General features: G+C 39.6%; 1 protein-coding gene across 3 annotated transcripts; it reads right to left on the reverse strand.

Annotated features, from left to right (window-relative positions):
- Window positions 1-4,760: 4,760 nt before the first annotated feature.
- si:ch211-243a20.3 (uncharacterized protein LOC100151507 homolog) lies at window positions 4,761-9,925 on the reverse strand. 3 transcript variants are annotated; one of them, XM_063883008.1, is made up of 5 exons: window positions 9,830-9,925; window positions 7,932-8,008; window positions 7,094-7,224; window positions 6,761-6,890; window positions 4,761-5,707 (listed from the first exon to the last, which is right to left on the reverse strand). In XM_063883008.1, exons 3-5 carry the CDS (start codon window positions 7,206-7,208, stop codon window positions 5,386-5,388), a joined length of 567 nt encoding a protein of 188 aa, XP_063739078.1. In that variant the 5' UTR covers window positions 7,209-7,224; window positions 7,932-8,008; window positions 9,830-9,925; the 3' UTR covers window positions 4,761-5,385. The 3 variants fall into 3 exon arrangements, with proteins under 3 accessions (XP_063739078.1, XP_063739079.1, XP_063739077.1); XM_063883009.1 differs by lacking the exon at window positions 9,830-9,925 and adding an exon at window positions 8,445-9,173 and having other exon boundaries at window positions 7,932-8,003; XM_063883007.1 differs by lacking the exon at window positions 9,830-9,925 and adding an exon at window positions 8,445-9,166.
- Between the last annotated feature and the right edge of the window lie 38 nt (window positions 9,926-9,963).

The following is a 9,963-nucleotide window of genomic DNA, read 5'->3' on the forward strand; positions in this document are numbered from 1 at the left end:
ATAAAAGTGTTGAGTATTAATAAAAAATAAGAAATCTCAAATTTATTTGTGTTTTTCTTTTGTTTTTATCATTTCTTGCGACAATAAACAATAGGGTTTGTCACGACATGCCGGTATTGACCGTGACATTTTTAATCAACCCACCTCTTAGATAAATGTATATATATTTATGCTACAGACTCTCTCCATCTCCCTAGAATGAGGCCTACAAAAAACAAATGTATTGTAATTGAACTGACCGATACCACTATCTTTGTGTCTTTCAAATATTGTACTGCGATAACTTCGGTTGAATTCCTTTTTTCCTCAATCATAATTCACTGAAAACCTGAAATCGTGATAGTCCACAGGTTGGCAGCAAGCAACATTCATATATTTCATGTGTGTCATATTTATATTTGACATTTAAATGTACTGTTTACATGTTGTAACAGATCTTATTATGTCCCATGCTGTAGGTCGACAGAGGAGATGGCTGCAGTTGAGTGTCGTCGTTCCTCATAAACAGGAGCCTCATAATGTGTGAGTGATGGTTCTCATGTTGGATAAGTGCTTTCTACACCAAAGAGAAAATAAATGAAGAGGCCTGAGACTAAATAGGTGGAGCGAGAGGCAGAAGAAGAAAGAGAGAGATATTGAGGGAGGAAGAAGTGATGCAAACTCAACGAGCAGCAGAGATCAAAGCCCCCCCAAAAAACTCCCTCCTCAGACTCTCTTTACTCTGAAAGCCTTGTCCAGCAACAGGAGTTATTTAAAGAAAGCTGCAGGATCCAAAATGTACTGATGCCTTGTTGTGTGTTTATAGATTTGGTGGGAGAATTTTAACATCTGCGCTCAGGGATGCTGAAAGAAAACGAGGTGAGACGGTAGAAAAAATCCTTTAATCAGTTTGTAATCTCCTGTTTCTTAAAAAAGAAAAATCTTTACTGTTTTCTCCATATTCCTGCTTTATTCCTTACACCGCCCCAACAACCTCAGCGTGCATTGCTACACATGTAACTACTTCTTGACAATTAACTGTTACCTAGCAACTGGCTCTTTTTCCAGAGATGGGCAGGGGGGTGTAGAAAGAGAGACAGCGAGAGAGATTTATACAGTATTCCCACAGCATCTTAACTGGATTGGATGCAACAATGCATCGACAATACAATACCAAAATGGAAAGTACAGCCTGAGCTTATAACGCCCACACACAGCAGCATAGAGAGGAGAGAAGAAGAGACGGAGGGACGGGAGGGGGAGGAGGGGGATAGATGTACAGATTACAGTTTGGTTTAAAAAAAGAAAAGGAGTAGATGAAACCCATGCAGAAGAGGAGGATTTGACAGGCAGCGTACGTGTAACAGATGCAAGTTAAAAACGGGAGAAACATGCTGCAGTCTGTGATGAGGAAGACAAGAGGAGTTGTAGAAGAGGAGGAAAGAAACTGGTTGCTGTAGAAACACTCTGCAAAGTTTTAATGAAGGCATAAAGTTGGATGCCTGTGCCCACAACACACACACACACACACACACACACACACACACAAGATCACCATACACAAACAAACAGTATAATTATGTTAGCAGATAATAGGCACCCCCTGTTGGGCCCATGAGGACTGCTCCTGACTTCAGCAGAGAGAAAAAACAAAAGATCAAGCCTCTGAGAATCAGCTGTAACTTCATGTTGTTACAGCAGCAGGAGAGCACTGACACCCTGTGGCAACAACATGGCATCCTCCGGTTTCAGCATGTTGTTGAGGACACGGTGCACCGGTACATTGCAAGTGGAATTCAATGCAGAGATAAAGTAAGCACAGGGGTGAGAGATGCAACTGGAAAATATTCCTCACAGGCAAAAACTTTTTTCTTTTATGCACTTTGAAGTGTTTGGGCTATTTTCACTGAAAGAAAACATAACAAAAGACAAATTTAAGTGTTTATTTTACTAACTTTTTGAAATAATTCCTGTAAAACTGTGCACATTTCTAAATACATTTCTGATAAAACTTGTAATACCATATTTTACCCTTTATTCAGTGTCTCACAGTGGTGAGAGATGCTTCTGGAAAGTCTTGTATAAAATTTGGGCTTATAGGTCTACAAAAAGTCCTGTCAGTCTGTGTTATTAGCTTAAGAGTATGATGCATTAGGCCTTTTCGTTTTTTGTCTTTTTTTCTCAATGCTTTTAGTTCTTTAAAAAGGGTGTTCCAGCAGTTTAGTATACTTCTAAGCTTTGGAGCTCCCAAAAGTCAGATTTTAAATTTTAAAAGAAGAGTGTCCCCCTACACTGAAAAAAATGAAAGGTTGTCACCCAACTACAGTGGGGCAAAAAAGTATTTAGTCAGCCACCAATTGTGCAAGTTCTCCCATTTAAAAAGATGAGAGAGGCCTGTAGACAAAAATGAGGAAAAAAAATCCAGAAAATCACATTGTCTGATTTTTAAAGAATTTATTTTCGAATTATTGTGGAAAATAAGTATTTGGTCAATAACAAAAGTTCATCTCAATACTTTGTTATATACCCTTTGTTGGCAATGACAGAGGTCAAACGTTTTCTGTAAGTCTTCACAAGGTTTTCACACATTGTTGCTGGTATTTTGGCCCATTCCTCCATGCAGATCTCCTCTAAAGCAGTGATGTTTTGGGGCTGTCGCTGGGCAACACGGACTTTCAACTCCCTCCAAAGATTTTCTATGGGGTTGAGATCTGGAGACTGGCTAGGCCACTCCAGGACCTTGAAATGCTTCTTACGAAGCCACTCCTTCGTTGCCCTGGCGGTGTGTTTGGGATCACTGTCATGCTGAAAGACCCAGCCACGCTTCATCTTCAGTGCCCTTGCTGATGGAAGGAGGTTTTCACTCAAAATCTCACGATACATGGCCCCATTCATTCTTTCCTTTACACGGATCAGTCGTCCTGGTCCCTTCGCAGAAAAACAGCCCCAAAGCATGATGTTTCCACCCCCATGCTTCACAGTAGGTATGGTGTTCTTTGGCTGCAACTCTGCATTCTTTCTCCTCCAAACACGACGAGTTGAGTTTTTACCAAAAAGTTCTATTTTGGTTTCATCTGACCATATGACATTCTCCCAATCCTCTTCTGGATCATCCAAATGCCCTCTAGCAAACTTCAGACGGGCCTGGACATGTACTGGCTTAAGCAGGGGGACACGTCTGGAACAGCAGGATTTAAGTCCCTGGCGGCGTAGTGTGTTACTGATGGTAGCCTCTGTTACTTTTTTTCAGTTTTCCCAGCCTGGTGCAGGTCTACAATTTTGTCTCTGGTCTCCTTTGACAGCTCTTTGGTCTTGGCCATAGTGGAGTTTGGAGTATGACTGTTTGAGGTTGTGGACAGGTGTCTTTTATACTGATAACGAGTTCAAAAAGGTGCCATTAATACAGGTAACGAGTGGAGGACAGAGGAGCCTCTTAAAGAAGAAGTTACAGGTCTGTGAGAGCCAGAAATCTTGCTTGTTTGTAGGTGACCAAATACTTATTTTACCGAGGAATTTACCAATTAATTCCTTAAAAATCCTACAATGTGATTTCCTGGATTGTTTCCCCCATTCTGTCTCTCATAGTTGAAGTGTACCTATGATGAAAATTACAGGCATCTCTCATCTTTTTAAATGGGAGAACTTGCACAATTGGTGGCTGACTAAATACTTTTTTGCCCCACTGTATATTAAGTTAGTTGAAAGCAATAATAATAGGTTTAAATACAACATATTAGCTTCAACTTAATATTATTGCGTTCAACTAACTTAATACAATTATGTGAAATTTGTTGACATAAAAAATGTAATTTATGTCAACGTTTCAGTTTTTTGAGCGTATATACCTGTAACGTCTTGCGAGCGGAACAGTTATGACCCAGGTGCAGAAAAATGCTTTATTGACTGTTAAGCAAGGCCAAAAGCCAAAAGCCAAAAACAAAACTTTCTCTCTCTCTTTCAACCTAAGAATTCAACATCAAGGATCTGACAACAACTGAAAGACAAACAGAACTTAAATGCCAGCAAGACTAATCACAAAGACAAGACACAGGTGGGGAGGGAGGAAAAACACAGGAGCACCATGGTGAACAAAATCAGGTAATCAAACAGGAGCGAAACAGTGACACAGGAAGTCAAAACATACATTACTAGGTGGGTGAACACTTTTCAAAATAAAATGGGAAAACAGTCAGGAAAAGACAGATCTTGACATGACAAAATAAATCAGAAAACACAGACTGATCATGACACCACCCAAACTATCAAAAAGGGACTCACAATTATTTGTCCCTCCCGACCCCCTTACAGTCAAGATGGCGGCGAATATAAAATACAGGAATTATCACTGGATTTAAGGTCTCGCCTACTTTTAGTGCATTATAATATCATGTACGGCGTTGATTCAGACCAAACTTTTCTATGGATGTCAGTGTTTGAACCGCGACAGCCTAAATGTGTACCTGAACATGTAACAACAGGAATGAGTTAAGTTCTGTTGTCAATTTAGCCTATGGCCTGAAATGCCTTTTGCTACCTAAGCAGTTTTTGATCACATCCGGTACAAACTGGACAGTAAAACAGTATTTAAAATTGTTTTCCTAAATGTAAATTACCATTACCACAAAATGTATTGACCATGATGAACGATTTTTTTCTTCCACAGCCCTTCACAAGAGTGTTATCTTTACATGTGTAAACATAAATTCATACGTTTCTTTGGAGGTCAAATCTGACTCTCAATCTGACATTCAGAGCTGGGCAATAATAGAGTGACAACTATATTAAAAAAAAGTTATTTATTGACTAATACAAACAAGCATAATCATGATCTCATAGGACACTCAGTGTATAGGTTATGTAATGTCAATGTGATATAGATATAAGTATTTTATATAAAATAATATATATTTGTATAACATATGCAGGAGTTCTCTCTGTCAGTGTGTCAATAATTATAACGTTATTTGTTGACATATCCAAACCAGAATAATAATGATTTTATAGGACAAGCAGTATTATGTTACATTTACGGCATATGTATTTTATATAAAAAATGATCTACGTATATTATATAATATATGCAGGCATGGGTGCCGCCAGGGGGGGGGAAGGTTAGGACGATTCTAAGGGCCCAGCACTGACAGGGGCCCTTTGAGGGCTATCAATATTATTTTAATAGTATTGTCTTGTTTAAGTTTTTGAAATGAAATAAATCATTTGATCTGTTAAAATATATAGATATGTTCCATATATCATGGCATTTTCATTTTAAGGCAACAGTCTATTCAGTGTAATTCAGACAGTTGTGGATTTTTTTATTATTTGGGTTTTTTGGGGGGGGGGGCCTAAATTGAAATCTTTCATGGGGCCCAAGATTTCTGGCGGCGCCCCTGTATGCAGGAGTTCTCAGTGTGTCAGTGTGTCTATCTCTCTTTGAATCAGCTTCAATCCCCCGTTCTTCACTCTCACCCGTCTCCTCCTCACCACCCGACTCCCTCTCGGTGGGGTCCTCCCGGTGTACTGGGCCAGGCTCGCGACCTCTCCTCTAAGGATCTGAGGTGCATGCGCCCGGTCGCCTCGCGTCCTCTCGTCCCCCACCTCTCGGTAGCCGTGGCGACGGAGGAACGGTTCCAGGGTTGCTAGGCGATTGGAGAGCTCCGTGATGCGCTTGCGCAGCAGGGAGACTTCTCTGAACAGGTCGTTGACGGACTCGGACAGAGGGCGCACCCTGCAGGATGAACAGGGAAGGTAATATGATATACTCCAATATCTTAATACTAGTGTGTCGTGACAGGGTGGAAGATTATCATTTATTAGGAGGATTATCAAAGCATTACAATACATTACAGACTAATTATTTTCTTCAAGTATCACTCTCTAGGGTTTAAAGTTGTGCAGCTTTGGAGGAACCAGCAAGAGTATAGAGTTTATGTAGTCTATCCATCCAAATTCACAGTCCCTTCGTTAAGGCCTCTCATCCCATAATGCCATTCTTCCAAAACACATGAATGAGAGAGCATTGTACAGAGAAGTGTGCTGATGTTATAGCTAATGGTAGGCGATGCCTTCGAAGGCCGTTTTTGAACTCAAGGAGTCAAGCTACTTTCCCTCATAGGACGCTTGATGACCCTGACACTTGGCACCAGTCACCTGATTGGACGACTGACTCTACATGGCGACTTGGTTTGACATTTAACTTTTTACATTCCATAAAAAGCTCAGTGAAGTGTGTTTCTGAAAACATTTGAGGCAATTCCTAAGTTTGTCATTACTTTTCCTTTAGTTAACAATTATCGTAAAGTTAATTTGAAGTTTCCAGGGGCAGCCAGACGTTTTGGATGCTCCTTATTTGCATAAATCAGATATCTCAAAATCAAACAAATGAGCAGCCAATGCTATGCTAGTCTCTCGAACCACACCACACCTCTACTTTCTGGATCTCAGTCTCCTTTGACTTTGTATTTTAACCGAAATTAAGGAATTAAATAAGTGAATGCTTGATCTTTTGTGATCAGATAAACCCGCTGGGCAAACATTAACAGCTAGCTTGTGAACCAGATTTATTCACTGTTTTCACCGCTTTAAATCACCGGGTCCTGAATGTTCCCTGAAGAATATACAATGAAGTGGAAATAACCTACAATGCCAGTAATGAGGGAGAAGATTTCCATGATCCCACTCTCCTTCCACTCCTTCACAAAAGCACTAACTACTTTGCTTTATGTTTTCATTTAGAGGCCCCAAGAGGCCGGAAGTGTCATATTGTGTGACCTGGAGTTACCTGGAGTAGTCTGGCAGCAGTGTGTTGGGCTGAGAGTGCAGCAGAGTCTTGATCTCACGGAAGATGCGTTTTCCCCATGCGTCCAAAACTCTGGTCACACTGCGGACTGAGGCCACATTCACACTGTCGGCTGGAACCAAAACACCACACCATCATCACGCTTCAATTTACAGTCAAAACATCCTGACTGAAAAAAGAGTATTATAGGCACATGTACTGAAAACTCATTTTAAGGTCCAAATACCCAACAATGATCATTATTCACAACTTCAATTATTCAACAGGCCTTGTGTCCCTACAACGTGAGGCAATCAAATGAGGCTCGTGATTTACCGCCCTCTCTGTAGTTCCAGTACCCATAATCCAGTTCATTATCCTCGCTGGCTGCACGGGCCCCAGTTACCACAGCAACCACCATGAGCAGCATCAACAGAGAGGGAGGGGCCATGATGAGATACTTCCCCCTTTAAAAAGAAAAAGAGAGAAAAACAATCAGCACAGGTTATCTGTTGAAAATGAACAGAAAGTGCAAGAAACTTCTTGACAGGTTTCTTGCACTTTCTTTCTTTTCTTCTAAACACACTCAGTAATAAATGAAAGAAGTGATGAAACACCGACAGGCTACTTGTCCTACAGCTACTTTTATCTGACAACTTTAGTTGCTCTTTAGTTCCAGATTGTATATAAAATGTGAAATAAATATGGTCAGCTAATGAAATGTGATGCGTTTGATGGTTAAAGGCAGATTGTCTCCTTCTTTTTGCAGCTAATCCAATTAACACTGTTATGCATACATACATGATATGCATTATAATATAAATATATGCATTTATATTTAAATTTGGTGTAAATAACGTTTTAGCATTTTCTTTTTTGATGCCAAATAGCTTGTTATTTTTTAGTTACTTTTACAACTTAAAGTCCTTGTTTGTGTAAATGTACCTGGCAATAAACTAGCAAGTTTTCATGATCAATAGTTTTTGTTTACTTCTATAGACTACTTTTATAGCTTATTTTACACTGGGTATTCTTCGCGTTTACGAGATTTGATACTCCTTCCTCCACTTGCACAGTTAGATGTTTTTATTTATTTAAACATTCAAATCCGTCAATAACAAATACCTGTGCTTTCAATGAATAACAAAGAAATCCCTCCAAAAATTGCACTTACTTTAACTGAAGACCTTTTAATCCTGTGACAGTGAGTCCTGTGCGTCTGTTACGAGAAAAGGATGAACACAGTCTGATCTGCCAAAACAAAGAGAGTCTTTTTTAGCTCTAATCAATGACTCCAGGTGTGTGAGAGGAAAAACAAGAGAGGAGGGGAAATCATGCGACCCAGAAAAGATTTGAAAAAAAGGAAAAGCACGATTGCATCCATGTGACCTAGTCTTTGAATCACACTGGACAATAATAAGCTGGTGACTCATTGTTGAGGTATTATAAATGATTCAGAGGATATGAATTTGGAGACCGACAAAAGGCGCTGGGAAAATGAACCAGGCTATAATCTCCATTTTTACATCCGGACAAACACATCAACATCACTGAAAATCAAGCGGATAACAGTGTCCCTTCTCTATGATGATTGTTTCGTTCTGAGAAATCTTAACTTTACAAACCAAGAGTTCACTTGTACAAGCATCACAAGATGTAAAAATAGAGCAAATGAGCCGATACTCACGACTTTGAAATGATGATGATGCTTCAACTCTCAGCAGGAAGTCCTTCCAAAGTAGTTTGAATACCATATGTTTCTGTTGCCTCTCCACTCTTGACACTGCTCCGGTCTTTTCTTCTTATTTCTTCCTCTGTCTTTCTCTCTCTCTTATTTTCACCCTGGCTCTTTCCCCCTTCGCCTCCCAGCTGTGTTATAATAAGTAGAGTGTGGCAGGTCCAACGCACAGGTTTAAATTCTCCTTATTTGTGGAGAGCTGTCTTATCTTTAAACTGCCACACATGCACAACTCCTACTCTCTATAACTTTGCCACCAACTGCTGCCAGGTGTGTGGCACTTCCTCTTCAGTCTCTTCATATAAATCTCATAATTTTCCTTGTTTTCTCTTTTCTCCTCACCCCTCTGTGGAACCGACAGGTATATGTGTCCAAGCTGTGATTTCACTCTGCTGCAGGATCCAGTTTCTCCTCAAATTTGAGTTATAGATATTTTTCATCTATTCCCTGCTTCCTACCATCCAGCTCCATTTCCACCAGGTCCAGCAATAATATACTGCTTAAATCATTGATAATTATGGAAATATAATATACAGCGTATACAATCTGAGAAGAGGTTGTTACTGTAAGAAGAATTCAGATCCCTTATATCCCTTATAAGTAAAAGGCAGCTGTTTCACATTATAAAAATATTATATTACAAGAAAACCTACTTTAAAACTACTTTTAAGTTGTAAACTATTGTTTGGACGAAGCAAAACTTTTGAAATTATAGCAAGGTGGCGTTTCTTTTAAATACCATATAATATGGAGCAGTTTCACCACATAAGAAACTACTGTTGCAAAACAAACTTTGAGTAAAGTCAAAGTTTTCCCTCTGAATTGGGGTAGAGCCAAGTATATAGTATCAGAAATTTAAAAACCTGGCTTCTCAAAACTGCAGATTGTATAGTAAGGTTAAGTTCCTATTTATTTTCCACCATGTAGACATCAGGGGATATCACACATTTAATCTACAATCATTTTCCCCAATGAAACACTTAGTTTTGATATACAAATATGTATTATCTTAAAATCTGCAGGTGCAAAGATGTTTGTTTTTTTTGCTAAAGGGATCTTTTAAAAACCTTAAGAAAGACAGGAGATAGGCATGCAGGAGACGGGATATGAAATGGAACAAATGATTCTCTATTGACTGGCATCCAGATGTTATTCCAGCTCTCTGTGTCTGTTTTCATGCTGCGGCTAGGGTGAGGTCAGAGTTGGCCACTAATGCAGCCAAGAAAGAAAATGGTAATAAAATCTAGTTAAGAGTGAAGAAAGAAGGAGGCATAAAGTGAGTAGTGGGGGTGAGAAATACAGACAAACAAGCAGAGTTAAAATATAAACATTACCACTGCAGTTCCACATCTGCATGCCTCTCCTGGCAGCGTCAGAGAGTTACTGCTGTGAAGAAGTCCCCACCATCAGCCACATGGTTCACATTAACAACAGGCAGTTTGTCACCTTCAGCTGAATTCCTAACACA

The sequence above is a fragment of the Eleginops maclovinus genome, chromosome 5, assembly GCF_036324505.1.
Source record: "Eleginops maclovinus isolate JMC-PN-2008 ecotype Puerto Natales chromosome 5, JC_Emac_rtc_rv5, whole genome shotgun sequence".
Taxonomy (NCBI): Eukaryota; Metazoa; Chordata; class Actinopteri; order Perciformes; family Eleginopidae; genus Eleginops; species Eleginops maclovinus.